The sequence below is a fragment of the Cnephaeus nilssonii genome (genome assembly GCF_951640355.1).
Source record: "Cnephaeus nilssonii genome assembly, chromosome: 17".
NCBI lineage: Eukaryota > Metazoa > Chordata > Mammalia > Chiroptera > Vespertilionidae > Cnephaeus > Cnephaeus nilssonii.
Window position 1 is genome coordinate 50738315 of NC_137088.1, and position 16114 is coordinate 50754428.

General features: G+C 41.3%; 2 protein-coding genes across 5 annotated transcripts in view; one reads left to right on the plus strand and one right to left on the minus strand.

Annotated features, from left to right (window-relative positions):
• The window catches only part of ATXN7 (ataxin 7), a 171845-nt gene extending 168177 nt beyond the window's left edge, over positions 1–3668 (plus strand). For 2 of the 4 annotated variants that reach the window (XM_079795447.1, XM_079795448.1), the window contains one exon: positions 2723–3568. The gene's annotated coding sequence lies outside the window, so the exon portion shown is untranslated. Of the gene's footprint in view, positions 1–2722 lie in introns of all 4 variants that reach the window. The other 2 variants (XM_079795451.1, XM_079795450.1) reach the window with 2 other exon arrangements.
• PSMD6 (proteasome 26S subunit, non-ATPase 6) lies at positions 240–15567 on the minus strand. Its single transcript, XM_079795452.1, has 8 exons — positions 15372–15567; positions 14761–14966; positions 11282–11427; positions 10811–11030; positions 10609–10717; positions 5894–6062; positions 818–895; positions 240–448 (listed from the first exon to the last, which is right to left on the minus strand). The coding sequence occupies exons 1-8, from the start codon at positions 15514–15516 to the stop codon at positions 352–354; spliced, it is 1170 nt and encodes a 389-aa protein (XP_079651578.1). The 5' UTR covers positions 15517–15567; the 3' UTR covers positions 240–351.
• Positions 15568–16114: the final 547 nt, after the last annotated feature.

The following is a 16114-nucleotide window of genomic DNA, read 5'->3' on the forward strand; positions in this document are numbered from 1 at the left end:
AATATATAGCATGTACTCTTCTTTCTAAAATTCAGGAGGCTTACAGGTAAGAAGTGCTGGACTTGTGTTAATTACCTGTTTTACCAATGAGGCCGTTAGTATTTGAACTCAGGTACCATAGAGCCTCTGGCTGTAACCCATTATACCATAAACCAGAGAGGTTTAAATGACATAAAGGTAACATTTTAACATTACCAGACCCCATGCTTAATGTAGATATGCTTAAGAAAAAAGTAAACTGACAGAAACAACACAGTATTTCTTTTATACAGCTGTACTGGGCACATAGTGAAGTAAGCTATAAAAATTCCAAGTCATTATCTCCAAAGGAAATCCTTTGTTTACGTGGTTTTACATATTAATTACTCTGGAAAGTTTCTGAACTCTGTTTAGTAGCAGATCTCCTTTCTTGATTGTTTCTTGGTACTGCCAGTTCTTGCTATCAGGTCTATAAATAAATTCAAGAAAAAAAAAGAATTATTTACTAGTCACATTACTCTGTAACAATAGTTGACCTACTTTTAAAAGGCACTTAAGAATGTCCCTAAGTGAAATAAGCCAATCAGAGAAAGACAAATACCATATGATTTCACTCATGTGTGGAATTTAATGAACAAACTGAACTAACAAGCAAAACAGAGACAGACTCATACATAGAGCAGGTGGAGGGACCAAGAAAAAAACAAAACTCATGGACACAGCCAACAGTTTGGGGAGTGGGGGGGGGAGCAGGCATAGGGGATAAACGGTGAAGGAACAAAAATGAAATATAATAATGTACCTTATTATGGGGAGTATTACACAAACTGAAATGTACCTGTTGGTTTCCACTATTTCGTTCACTTTATCTATTTTGCAGTGTAGTCTCCCAGCAGCAATAAATCTGGAGAGTTCCCTAATTGAGAGAAAAAAAGCGTTTAGCATCTGCCTTATGAGGAATCTTAGGAAACTATAAAGTGCACTAAATACACGATTCAATTGTCTTACAAGGTAACATTGAGTTCCCTCCATCCTTAGCTACTGAATGTATAGAGGCTGAGAAGATATCTGGTGAATTACAGGACTACCCCCAAAGAGAAAGTCACCTACCAGCATAAACATGACCCCAGAGGTTCATACTCAGATGGAGTGTAGGTGGCAAAGAATGAAACCATTCACAGCAAGTCTTTAAAGCTACAAAGGTGCTCAGAGATAGACACTGAGGAAAGGAAAAATAACAGGATTTATTGGGAGCTTGAGGGCACTTTAAACTATCCAGTTTCCTTCAACTTAACTGTTAAGGAGCAGGTAACTCTCAGGATTTTCAAAATCCTAAAGAGCATGAAGGAGAAAAAAAGAATACTATGCTACAATAAATTAGGACCAGGAATGCAAAGATGATGGGTTTAATGTGTTGTGAATGTGAAAAAGGTATTTGAGAATCTATATTCCATTTATGTCCCAAACCCCATAAGTAAGACAGCTATTTAAACAACCTGGTTATGGTTACACATATACCTCAAAAACCAGCATCAGTAGTGAAACTCTCCAAATACAGTCTACCTACTACTATATGACAGAGGAAAACATGTAAATGCCAAGTAATGTACAAAAGCTTTATGAGGACAGCTCTATTACGCTGCTAAAGAGAATAAATGAAAAGATGACTCCTTTAAAATAAAAATCTATTTGTGTTAAATTTAGAGATTCATACAGCAAGTCCTCCTAATCAAGAAAAATCAGATTGAAATTAAGTACCAGATTATTCTCCCAGATAGTAAAACAACTTGATCCAAGCACATAAACACCAACAGAATCAAATTTCTAACAAAAGTGCCATTGCAAATCAATGGGAAAAGGTTGGCTTAGTCAATAAATAGTGTTGAGAGCCCCTAAGAAACCACATAAGAAAAATGGATAAACTTGATTATGTAAAGAGAATTTCTACATAGGAAAGTACCATCAAGACCAAGTCAAAAACTAAAAGACAATGTGAATAAAAGATGTTTGCATTATAAAGTAGATAATACTACAAATCGGGCAAAGGACATACATAAAAAAAATAACTTCACTCATTAAAACTGCAAATTAAAGCTACAGTGAAATGCCACTGTATTGGGCAGAACAAAGTCTAAAGCACCATTGAGGAAAGTCAGGGGCAAACATCATGCTTGATACTTACTGAAAAGCAAGCATTACAATCAGATGAAGTGTGTAAAGTGCTGCTTTGACTTGTGCTTTAAAAGAAATGATCAATATCGTAACTAGTTGCCACTGGTCAGTCACTGGTGAAAGACACACTATGCCTTGAATTAAGTTATGCTACTGAAGATTTTAAGCTAGAGGTTATCCTATACTAGCAAGAACTGTAACATGTTTACACAGCATGCTTTATTCTACAATTCAATTGCTAGATTTTGAGTTCTGTAACTGAGTGGCTTTAGGTAAAATCTAAAAATTAAACAGTTCAGCCCAGCCTGGCAGGCGGGGCTCAGTGGTTGAGCATCAACCTTTGAACCAGGAGGTCACAGTTCTACTCTAGGTCAGGGCACATGCCCAGGTTGCAGGCTGGATCCTCAGTAGGGGGCACGTAGGAGGCAGCCGATCAATGATTCTCTGATGTTTCTCTCTCTTTCCCTCTCCCTTCTTCTCTGAAGTAAATAAAAGTATTTTTATAGGTAAAAATAATTAAAATTAAACAAGATCAGCATTGTTTCTAAACTCATTTATATTTATATTCCAGGAAAACAGTTGGATCTCTAGACTGAAGCTCTTATTCTGGGACTGAAGGACACAGAATTACACAATCAAGTTCAATCATCGCCAGCTTTCGTAGTCCTACCCAAAGCTACAGAACAGGAAAGAAAACCTCTCAAGAAAAATCCTGATGTTCTGATTTAGGAACAAGATACCAGGCAGCCAGATACAGACAACTACACTGGATTTGACTTACAAGCAAACTGACTCAAGAATGCCCTCTGCTGAGCTTAGATTTACTGTTCGGCTCAGAGCCTGAGTGCTGACAACTCGGCTGCTCCGTTCTCCATCCCATCATCACCAGACCAGCTTAGGCAGCGGGAGAGGAGGACCCCAAGGAGATCCTTCTAGGCTTAGCTCCGTGGACTCCTGTACATCTTACCACACACTCCATCTAGGACAACTAGGCCACTCGTTTCTCAAACACATCCCTAATTTATTTGTGCTATTCCATCACTTCCTATTAAAATCCTAAACATGCAGTGACATTTGGTCTAAATGCTCACAAGAAGCCATCTGTGGGTGTGTCCATTTCTCAGGCACTTGGATCAAATACCAACCCCCAGTTACGCTCATTCTAAACTCTGTGTCCAAGAGTAATCTGGGCACAGCTTTTCTGGTTATAACAAAGTTTAACTCCTAATGCCATTCCCTGCTTTAAATCCAAACTATCTTTTTTCTCATCTCCCTCTGTGCTAGTCTACATGTCCCAAGATTACTCATCTCCCCCAGCATGGTGCCTCACAACAGATATCTAGTAACGATGAACTGAGTATTTACTGACTAAACAGAACCTCTAGAATAAATATGCATCCCAAGTTTCAAATAAAAGACCTATCAACAAGCCCTAGCCCATTTGTCTCAGTGGATAGAGCATCAGCCCTCGAACTGAAGGATCCTAGGTTCGATTCCCAGTCAAGGGCATGTACCTTGGTTGCAGGCTCGATCCCTGGCCTTGGTCAGGGTGCGTGTGGGAGGCAACCAATCGATGTCTTTCTCACATTGATATTTATCTCTGTCTCTCCCCATCCCTATCACTCTCTCTAAAAAATCAATCAAAAAGTATCCTCGGGTGAGGATTAATAAAAAATATAAAATAAAAAGGATTTCACCTAGCCTGGCCAGGATGACTTAGCGGTTCAACGTTGACCCTCGACCTATGTACCAAGAGTTGGATTCCCAGTCAGGGCACATGCCCAGGTTGCTGGTTCGATCCCCAGTAGGGGGTGTGCAGGAAGCAGCCGATGGATGTTTCTCTCTCCATCTTCCTTCCTCTCTCTAAAAATCAAAAACATTAAAAAATAAAAAATTTCACCTCAGATAAATTTTTATGGCGGGAAAAGAGAACCCATGAAAACCCAGACTTGAAGCAGGTAAAACATGACTTTTCTAGGTAACAACAATTAGAGTTGAATAGTACAATCTTTGTCTCTAGAGCTGGTCTTAGGAAAGGAAAAAAAAAACAAAAACAATTTAAATACCACCTACCTTGAAATGTGCCACATGCTTTGAATTAAAATGTCATTTTATAATGACTTAAAGAATACTGCAGTGTATGGCACTGTCCTGCTTCAGATGTTACACTGAATTTGAGCTTCACTTTGCCCACCATTAGTGACGGCTCTATCACCAGCACACCATAGTTAAGAAACTGAGGGGGGACAGAACCTGCCCAAGACCACACCGCTCTTTAGTGGCCGACTTAGAAGACAGGCCAACCCCATCTTCCATGCATTTGCTCACTCCTCCCACTGATCCATGAAAACCATTAATAATGGCCATCCCCCATCCTAGTAACTGACTCTCATGATTACCACGCAAATCTCACGGACTAGTTAATTCAGAAATGAAACAACAAAACCAACCTAGGGGTACCAGCCTCCTTTGGTAAGGATACTTTTTAAAACTCAGAAACATTACTACCAATGCCTTTCTTCTTTGAAAGAAGGGAGTGTGGGTGTGTCTGGTGATGGCTCCCTTACCAGTGTGGGTTACACTTATGGTAAGATCTGTGCATTTCACTGAATGCACATATTACCTCAAAACAAACAAGCCCATAAGCAAATGCTGAAGTTTAGGGATAAAATGAACAGGAGCCTGAAACTTACTATGAAGTAGTTAAAAAATAAGATGAACAGGTAGGTGATAAAGGGAATATAACAAAGTATTAGACCACCAAGGATATATGGGAATTTACTATGTAATTCTTCAGAATTTTCTGCATGCTTGAAATTTTTTTGAAATATCAGGAAAAACACCACTAAAAAGAAAATGGTCTTATTTAAGTGAAATGCAGCTGCACTTAACTATATAAACACCATGTTTTTTCCTTGTGGGCCACTGAAAACTACATCATGAACATTTAAAAGACAGCACATTCTGAATGTCTACTTCTCAACCACACTCCCACTACCCTCGTCCAAGCCACCATGACATCTCCATGAGGTATTCTCTTGGTCTGTATGAGACACAGCACGGAATCACTTCACTCCCATGCTTAAAATTCTCCAATGGCTCCCCACAGCACGGAGATGCTCCATACCATGGCCTACGGGCCCTACACAAATCTCCAAGAGCCACCCCTTTCCTCACCACCATGCTGAAGCCACACACACCTTTCTATTCCATTTTATTATCTCTGTAGACTCATTTCTATCTTAAATGGGGAGAGGCGGCTTACGATAAAAATCCACGGGATCTAACACAATGCGAAGCATATTGTAATGGCTTAGCAAGTATTTGAGGAATCAAAGGGCTACAGGCACCATATTTAACAACCAATTTGACCAGGATTTCAGCAGCAGCCTAAAAACTGGAAGGCATTGAAATAGGACCTACCGTGAACTATAAGATAGAGATCTAGCGTCATTCCTGCCGTGGCAGTGTGGTCCAGAAAGAAGGAGCCACAGACTACTTTGATAACAGCTGGTCTAACACCTTTTGCAAAATCACTTACCCTCTCCACAACTCTGTTAATAGAAGGGGCACACCATGAAGGCAGAGATGACAAATATAACTGTTTTGATAATGATCTTAAGAAAAATTCTTTGATTTTTTTAAATAGAGGGAAGCATTATAAACAGGAAGAAAATGTACAAATTCACACATCAAAAGGTAACTTTAAAAACCGAGTGAGCATGATGCCGTGTAAACTTACTGATCAATGAATTCCACGCCAACACCAAAGGCTTCTGCCATGTAGCCGAGGGTTAATGACCTATATGATTCCAGCAGCTGGCTGTAGGCATGAATTCTCATCTCTCTCACATAGAACCGATAATGAGGAGCAAAAAGCCAGTCCTTTTTCATTTCCTGTTCCACAACAGCTGTCATGAATAAGATGACAAATTATAACTTTCCCTTTCAGATAAATAGATAACTAGAGGACACATTTACAATATAAGAATTAATAGCCTTGATCTATAAAGAGCTATTATAATAAAAAAAAGATTAATTGAACAGTAAAAAGTACACAGGACGTTTATGAGCAATTCACGTAAGTACAGATTATTTTACTGAATAACTACTACCGATCACTGCTCTAAATAGTGAAGATATGACAGTAAACCAAAGACAAGATCCCTGCTGCCACAGAAACTACACTTTCAAACAGCAGAGAGAGGCGCAAAAATAAGCACTCTCAGAGACTACCACGTGCTGTGAAGAAAAAGTGATACGACAGGTGTGACTAGGAGGCCTCCCCTGGACAGGGGTGGACAGGGAAGAGCTTTCTGAGGAGCTGGCCAAGCAGAGAGCAGAAGACAGAGCAGGGCGGTGACTGGAAGGTCCCAAGGCAGGAGGAGCCTGGCTAGGCTCAGGTATCAAGTGTACCCAGGAGGACAGATTCAGAAGGTAGCAGGGAGACAGCGGCAGGGCTATGGAACGTAAGAGAAAATCAAGAATATACAGTACTTGTGTTTCTGGCTTGAACAGATCAAAATCTCTGGAGAAGAAACAGACTTTGTTTGTGGAGGTGGTTTTTGGAGAGGTCAGGCGTGGGATGGGGGTTTAGGCAGTGTTCAAGTGGATTCACCTATTAGTGAGTGTAGGTATCAAGGAAACGGTTATGCACTGGTCTGGTGCTCGATGGAAAGTTTGAGGCTGGAGGCAGGAATTTGGGAATCACTACCATCCAGGTGTATGACGACAGAATGGAGAGAGAGATAAGGGCAATGACCAAGTCTAGGACAGTCAGTACTGAGAGGTCTCACAAAGGATGAGGCCATAATGTTGTGGCAAGAAGCAAAGAATGGTCCACATCAAAGCAGAGAGGGAACACATTTAGCAACATGGAGATCGATGGCCCTAAACATGAGATGATGTTCATTCTCACTAATAAAAAGAAATTCATAACCCTGGCCGATGTTGGTCAGTGGTTAGAATATCGTGGGTTCAATTCCTGGTCAATGGCATGTACCTGGGTTGCAGGTTCCATTCCTGGCCCCAGTCAGGGAATGTGTGGAAGACAAGTAGTCTGTGTGTCTCTCTCACATTAATATTTCTCTCTCTCTCTCTCTCTCTCTCTCTCTCTCTCTCTCTCTCTCCTCCATCCCTCTCTCCCTCCCTAACACTCTCTAAAAATAAATGGAAAAAAATTTTCTCAGGTGATTATTAACAAAAACAGACAGACATAAATATCAAATCACTGTTATACACCTTAAACATATATAGTGTCAATTACATATCAATAAAACTGGGGGAAAATATGGCAAAGAAAACCTACAGAACAGGATGGGGGGAGAAATGTTTTCCAACATAAAATATCTTCTATTTTTTATGTGTCATTTAAAAGAAGACTAAAGCCCTAGCTGGTTTGGCTCAGTGAATAGTCAGCCTGCGGACTGAAGGGTCCTGGGTTTGATCCCGGTCAAGGGCACATGCCTGGGTTGTGGGCTCGATCCCCAGTAGGGGGCGTGTAGGAGGCAGCCAATCATTGATTCTCTCTCATCATTTATGTTTCTATCTCTCCCTTTCCCTTCCTCTCTGAAATAAAAAAATATATATATTAAAAAAAAAAAGACTAAAAAGTTCAATGAGAAAACTATCCTTAGCAAAAAAAAAAATGCATAAAACATCAATAAAATTACTCTTCTCCTCTCAAACTGACTAAGGGTATTGGGGGAAGGGGGTAGACTCTCAAATGATGTTCAAGTGAGAGAAGTACAATATATCTGGAGGGCAACCACGATCAAGATGAAATGTATTTGCCCTTTGCAAAACTCATTTTCTTGAATTTTTTCCTAAGGAAATAACAAGCGAATGTGGGAAAGATGCATTGTAAACAAGTGTTCAAAACAAGGTTGCTTATAGCGGGGAAAAACTGGACACATAACTTTTTATCAGTGAAGGATCAAGTATGGCACATCTAATACAATGAAGTATTAGAAGGTCCTTAAAACAAATGAAAGCTACAAGGCGCACCACCTGTACTATCTGCCACTACACACACACTCAGAGCCTGATAAATGACAGCCACTTAAAAACACTTACTGACTCAATGACCACCTATTTGTAGAGTGACATGAAAAGATAAACACATTATATTGTGGAGACAAAAAATCTACTTAGAAAAACAGCATATAAAATAGACCCACATGTTTAAAGGTGTTTCCAGTATCTCTAAATACTACTGCCCGACGGACACACTTGAAACCTGCTGACAGCAGCTGACTAGGGAAAGGCCCTGGCAATCACAGGTTAGAGAAGGCCTTCTTGTGTACATGATGCTGTACACAGAGCCTTGTTCTGGTTTTTTAAGTACACATAAATGAATAAAAGGTCTGGAAGGATATGTAACAAAATCTTAAAATGGTTATCTCTGGGAGAATGTTATGTGAGTAAATGTGTATATGGATTTGGGAATAGGATGGGATACAATACCTCTCACTTTCTCAGTTTTGTTTTTAAATATATTTTTATTGATTTCAGAAGGGAAGGGAGAGGGAGAGAAACATCGATGAGAGAATCATCGACTGGCTGCCTCCTGCATGCCCCCTACCAGGGATCAAGCCTGCAACCTCGGCATGTGCCCTGACCAGGAATGGAACCATGACCTCCTAGTTCAGTGGTCGGCAAACCACGGCGCGCGAGCCACATGCGGCTCTTTGGCCCCTTGAGTGTGGCTCTTCCACAAAATACCACGGCCTGGGCGAGTCTATTTTGAAGAAGTGGCATTAGAAGAAGTTTAAGTTTAAAAAATTTGGCTCTCAAAAGAAATTTCAATCGTTGTCCTGTTGAAATTTGGCTCTGTTGACTAATGAGTTTGTCGACCACTGTCCTAGTTCATAGGTCGATGCTCAACCACTGAGCATACCAGGCGGGCAATTTATTTTTATTTTTAAAAACAATCAGGTATTACCTTAAAAAGGATGCTATTTCTTTTTTCATATGAAATATTTTAAAGCACAGTCCATGAATATCTGGAGAAGCAAACAGTCTTACAAAGCCAAAGAAACCCTAGTGTCTCACTATACGAAAATAGAATAAATAATACAATAGATGACTCTGTCATGTAATGAAAATAACTATGCTGTCGTCTTCATTTAAAATATCTGGGAGATGTATAAAATTGGTAAAGATAAAAAGTTTCATGGGAAAGTGTTGAAATAAAAGGTTGCTAATAGTGTTCATTATAGCATATTTCTAACAGTCAAAAACTGGAGACAATCCAAATGTCCATCAACTAATGAACAGATAAACAAATTGCAGTACATCAATTCAATGGAATGTCATTCAACCATGAAACTAAATGAAGCACTGATATGACACATGCTAAAACATGGATGGCCCATGAAAGCATTGTGCTATGTGAACGAAGTCAGGCACAAAAGGCCACGAAATGTCCAGAACAAGTAAATCCAGAGACAGAAAGTTTAGTGGTTGTCAGGGGCCAAGGGGAAGAATGGGAAGTCACTGCTAATATATACAGGTTTCCTTTGGGGTGATAGACATGTTCTCGAATTGATGGTAATTGTTGCATAACCTTGTCCACATACTAAAACCATTGAGGCCCTAACTGGTTTAGCTCAGTGGATAGAGCGTTGGCCTGCGGACTGAAGGGTCCCAGGTTCGATTCTGGTCAAGGGCATGTACCTTGGTTGTGGGCACATCCCCAGTGGGGAGTGTGCAGGAGGCAGTTGATTGATGTTTCTAACTCTCTATCCCTCTCCCTTCCTCTCTGTAAAAAATCAATAAAATATATTAAAAATAAAAATAAATAAAACCACTGAGTTATACTTTAAAATGGTGAATTTTATGGTATGTAATTTATATCTCAGTAAGAGGAAGGGGCATAAAGTAAGGACTCCAGGAATGCAGAGAAGGTATTTGCTCTGACTGAGCAGAGTAATGACCAGGAGATCCACAAGCATGAGAAAGGGAGAACAGCAATTCTGCAATACAACCTTGTGGGCAAACGCATCTGCATACGCACAAGAAGATAAGGCCAAGCAAGTACTTCAGCATGCCTGAAGGGCCCTGTTCCCATTACATGAGGTAGAGCGTCTGAATTCTCATAAAGCTGCCTAACACGTATGCATCGATAAAGCACTCCATAAACACTGGACCAAAACCCACTCTGAAATAGAATGATCATTTGGAGTGCCTCCCACCCCAACTTTGTGAATGCCATCTAACCATTTAACCAAATATTTTCTGAAATTTGCAGCATTAACAAGAGAAGTATATCAATGCCAAGTTCTTTAAGTTTTAGGATCCCCCTCTAAACAAAAATGGGCAAAAGATTAGCCACACTGATCAAAGACCTACAGCTAGCTATTTTCTCATATATTTGGAAAGTCACCTAGGTTCTCCGACAACAGGATCAGGATTAAGATGAAGACAGATAATCAAGATGAGGAACTCTATCCTTACCTAACGACTGGAAGAAAACTGAGTAGCGGCATTCATAGAGTGAAAACAGATACTGCCGAACTGCTGGAAGGCTATGCAGCACTTCAAGAATCTCTGCTCCTTTAATGACCTAGGAATTAAAAAAAAGTATGCTTTAATAATTTTTTTGTATTTAAGTTAGAAAAGCATCTTTAAATGTGAATGTTAAAGATTCAGGCATTACCTTTTCCCTGAGGTCTGGTCTTTCTAAGGCAATCATGCTGACATAGACAGTGTAAGTCACAAAGGTTTTATAATCCATGAGCTCATAGGACGTAAATGTTGAAACAGTGTCAAGGAAGAGTTCAGCTGCCTGTTTGAAATCACGAATAGCCACACAATAAAGACCTTGATATACTTTTAGGCGGTTTCTCCTGTCCCAGTCTCCTCCTTCCTCTATTAAGCTATAAAATAAAAGTCAGTAATTTACAAATCTAGAAATAGACAATGCCACTTTTTACAAGTTTTATGTTATTTTCAAAGAGAAAACAACTTTTAACAACTCAAAACAAAAGGACATTTAAGAAAAATATTTTACTAAATATATGATTTGACCAAATTTAGTAATTGTAGTAAAAACAGGCAAATTTCTTACATTAATCTCGTTTATAGCATCATAATTTAGACAGAATATAACCCCACTGCTAACAAGTACCTTTTGGCCTTTTCTGTGTTTCGAGTGATAAGATCATTATCCATATAAAACAAGCCAATCCTAAGGAGATAGAACACAATATCCAGTCGGTGACCCAGTGCCACAGTTTTGTCATATGTCTTGCGAAAAGCTGTCAGAGCACCCTCCTGTCAAGAAAATCAAGGCAAGAGGTGAGAAAAGATTAAAAGTTTCAAAAGCTATCCGCTATCTGAGATTTTCTTAACAATGGATGGGGGTGGGGTGTTGGGGGGTATAGGAAGGAATAGAGACGAAACAAGATGGCCATGAATTGGTAACTGTTGAAGCTGGGTGATAATCGCACAGGGGTGCATTATACTATTCTCTCTACTTGCATCAAGTACAAAAAAAGACACCAGCTATGGCCAAGCACATTTAGAAGACAATATGCATTGTGTAATAAAATATTTCCATTGCTTTAAAATATGAACCTGGATAAAATCATGTGTTCATACTTGGTACTTTTATTATATATCTGACTTTGTTTTATGTAATTATTAGTTATACCTCATAAATTCGTAAAAGGGACTGGCAGAAAAGTAATGGGTACACCCACCACTCAGATTTTGGTTTCTAAAGACTATCCCTCACTAAAAGAAATCAGGGATCCTACAAAAAACAGATGATTCCCCATTTGGAAAGAAAAATAACAGGTGAGCCTGTGGCATCTTGCTGTATGACTAATGAGATCGTGTCAAAATGACAAAGAAGCCTTCTTGAAGGAACTCCCACAAACAAATCTGAAACAAATTGAGCACCATAAAGAATAATAACTATAATCAGTGGTAACACAGTCACTAACAAAAATCCATTAAGTCCATTATTTAGTAATTATAAAAAAAAACAGAGTAAGCAGGAGGGGCCTTGGCAGGGTAGCTCAGTTGGTTTGAGCATCAAACTGATACGCCAAGGCTGTGGGTTCGATCCCCAGCCAGGGCACATGCATGAATCAACCGATGAATGCATAAATAAGTAGAACAACAAAAATCTATGTTTCTCTCTTTCTCTCCCTCTCAAAAACAAACAAACAACCCAACAAACAATAGAAAGCTGTTCTTTTTAGAATGCTACTTGAAAAACATACAATACTAGAACATCACAAATTTACAACCTGCCTGATATTGACTCAAGCATGTTCTCAATGAAATTCCTCAAGGCCTGACTCAAAAGTATGAAGTTTCTCATTTAGACCCTGGACGACACATGGGGCAACGTCCCAGCCCTCGCCCATTGAGCCGCCCTGTGCTCCCTCGGGCTGGGCTGGTGTCTGCAGGGCCTGAAGCTCGCTGCGTTCCAAATGGCGAAGCTATGGGACAAAGCCATCAAGTCGCACAGCCTGGAAGAGACCCAGATGCACAACCACAACAGGAGCACCTGGTGTCTGACTTGACCAAGTTTGTGGAGGAGCATTTGGTAGGGAAGAAGTCTTCTGGGAACAAGCTGAAGTGATGCAAATGAAAACTCTGAGGACACTGGGCACCCTACAGATGCTAGAAAATTGTCCAAAACAACTATCATTGGGGGGCTGCATCCCAATGACAGATCAAAGAACCAAGCCTTCGGAAACTCTTATTGCTACGGTTGACTCTAATCCTAGCTGGCCGACCAACTGGGTGATCCCATCCATCTCTGCCCAGGCCCTGGCCCTGGCCCTGATGTACTGCCTCTAACCGGCAGAAGACTAAACACATCCTCAGAAGCCACTGAAAGAAAAGACTGCTTTGAATGAGGAAGAAAGAAGCCAGTGTTAACTACATCAACCGACAGAAACCTTCACCTGAAAAATTTAATACCTGTTTCCCTTTACTCCTACGTTAGAAACAACCCAAACCAAGAAGAACTACTCTGTCCTCTCTACTCTTGAACTTTTGCAGTGTGCCTTTTTATTCATCAACTATTTCAATGTTCCATGACTACCATAGGCATGATCTTTAAAAAATATACCTGGCTTTACAAACAAACGAACAATATTTCTTATTCACCTGTAATAATATCTTCTTTAAAACCAAACCACAGACACAACCTAGAAAACCACACAAGCCATTAGCTCTTTTTTAAATGTTTTACATTTGCCAAATTTTTACCATGAACAAATCTTAACTTTATAATCAGAAGAGGAAAACTTGTTTTAAATTTATGTTAACATTTAAGCACTTTGTGCCAGGTTCTAATCTAAGCTCTTTATCTTTAATCCGAATAAGCAGGAACTATCATTATCCCTATTTAACAGCTGAGGAAACTGAGGGTCCAGTAAATCCTAACTGCTGAAACAAGAAACAACCTCTCTTATTCAAGAGCCCACATATATGTATTTTTATATTAACACATGTCATCTGTCATCTAACTACTTCAGGGTGCAGTGCTTACAAGGAAGGACAAACCCCATCCTCTAAGCCAGCGGTCGCCAACCTTTCGGACCTCATGGACCACCGTGACTGGTCCGCGGACCACCGGTTGGCGACCGCTGCTCTTAACCACCATTACACAACTAAATTTTTAAAAAATTTAAAGGTCTCACTCACTGACAATAGAGTATAAATTAGGAGGTCTGCTTTGTGGAAAAAATGGCCACACGTATTAAGATAAAAATTGTTCCTTGTCTCTGCAATTTCATTTCACAGAATATACCCTACAGAAACATTAGCATACATACACAAGCATGTTTTTACAGCAGCAGCGTGCAATAGCAGAAACAGCTGAAAAACAGCAGAAACAGCTGAAAACAACATCCATGCCCATCAATAGCTGATAGCTAAGCAAACTGGCAGAGCCCCGCAATGGACTGCTAGCTAGCAGTTAACCAGAATGAGCAAGATTTATGTCCATGAACATGGGAAATCACTCAGAAATAATGCTGATTGAAAAAAAAAAAAGCAAGCAGGACAATAGAATACACCACTTATTTTTTAAAGATTTAAACACAATACTACCTAATCTCTACAGATATATATAATATATATGCCTGTAAATGAACAATAAAAGAACTAAAAAGGTTATCTTTGAGGAGGTACGGAACAAAGACCAACTAGAGTTTTAACGTTAACTGTTTTAGTTTCTTATAAGGAAACTACTACTTATTTAAATAACTATTTTTAAAATGTTCCAGAACCAATACTTCCCAACCAAGATATGTAACAAAATTGAACGACTGAGAATGATCCCAATTTTGTAAAAGCAGTGAAAAAACAAAAATCTCTGCCTGTCCCCTTATGTTTTCCTCGGTATGGAGAGAGCTGGGGCAGCACCCACACCTGGCTGCTGTTTGCGGGCAGGTGACAGGGTGTAGCAAGAAGACTACCATCTTTTCTTTATTCGTCTTTGTACTGAGCCACTCGCGCAGGGAAGCATGTATGTAGTTACCTTCGTAACTTTTTAAAAAGTTGATTTCAAAATAAGGCATTATGAACCTACAACAGTGCCCATTCTAGACCCTACAGAGAGGGGAAACCATCTCTGCGCACCTTGTCACCTATCCGGCACAGGTACTCCGCCTTTGTCATCATTGCATCGCGGATTTCACTCTCTCCGAGATTCTTCTCTGCATCTTCCAGCTCCTCATCCAAACGCTTCAGCTCTTCTTCATTTGCCTTCTTCATCTTATTGAGCAGGTCCATGTCCACCTGCCAGTCGAGGGATTTGCACAAGGCTTCGTAATAAGGAGCCATGTCTGAGAGCCAAAAAGAGGGACGTGACTTAGGAGTGGGGCATCCCTCAGTCTCCCACCCACGACCAGGAAGGAATGGGGCAGCGCTGTAAAGGGCTGAGCAAAGCGCAAATGCTTGCTGCGGGCAGGTGGGCATCAGGGCCAGGCCCCACACCGCCAACCCCTGCTGGGGCTGCGTGACTGGCACCCCTCGGTTCGCCTCTGGGCGGCTTGTGTTCAAGGGGAAGGGGAAAGGGTTAGCGTGTCGATGCACATAGAGTCACGTGTCAAAGGAACACAGGCCAGTGCACTGACTGCTACGAAGGACCAGGAACCGACCCCAACCCGCCCCTTCGCACGGAAAGCCTAACCCCCCGCAGGCCAGCCCAGCCCAGGTCTAGGCCGCTGACTCGGCGGCGCGGGCCTCACTGTTGTCGCGGACGGCCGCCATCAGCTCGTCGCGCACGGCCGCGTCCCCGCGGTGCTCCGGGAGGCTGAGCAGGAAGCGCAGCTGCGCGATGCGCAGGTCGGGGTTCTTGGGCAGACCCTCCTCCTCCAGGTTCTCCAGCGGCATCGCGGCGGCGGCTCAGCAGACGGCGACTCGGCGAAGACCCACGGCGGCGGCGGCGGCGGAAGCGGAAGCGGGCGGAGTCGGCGAGTGCGCCTGGCCGCCGCCGGCCGGCTTCCGGCCCCGGGTCCGCCTCCGCCCGCAGCGGCCCCTGCTGGCCGCCTCCAGGATCGCCCCGCCGCCCGCGCCGTGCGCACTGCTCTGAGCTCTCCACCCGCAATTCCGGAGGACTTGCGGCCCAACTGCGAAGTTCCAGCTCGTGAACCTCCTCCTCCCTCCCTTGTTAGCTATTTTACTTTTCATTCCGTTTGTAATTGATAGGAGCCGACAATCTTTTGAAGATTTGGAAAATATAACAATAACAACAAAAATTAAAATTACCACAATTTGAGGAGTCCTTCCTTACTCTTTGGCTTTTTTCTTTTATGGGTGTCATCTCATTTTAATCCTCTCAATACTAGGAGGTGGTACTATCAGCCCATTTTGTAGACAAGAAAGCAGAGGCACAAAGAGGCTAGGGAACATAATCACCCAAGCTTAGGTAGCAGCTGTGTAGAAATGTCTGCATAAAAAACCAGTCTGTAGCTCTAAAAACCATGTTCTT

What these genes read in the sequence shown, in the direction of transcription:
- PSMD6 (XM_079795452.1), bottom strand. Translation starts at nt 15,516, where the DNA reads ATGCCGCTGGAGAACCTGGAGGAGGAGGGTCTGCCCAAGAACCCCGAC. An exon ending in AACACAGAAAAGGCCAAAAG is followed by an intron (nt 11,031 to 11,281) that starts GTACTTGTTAGC and finishes TTTATTTTATAG; the next exon opens with CTTAATAGAGGAAGGAGGAG. An exon ending in GACCAGACCTCAGGGAAAAG is followed by an intron (nt 10,718 to 10,810) that starts GTAATGCCTGAA and finishes TTTAATTCCTAG; the next exon opens with GTCATTAAAGGAGCAGAGAT.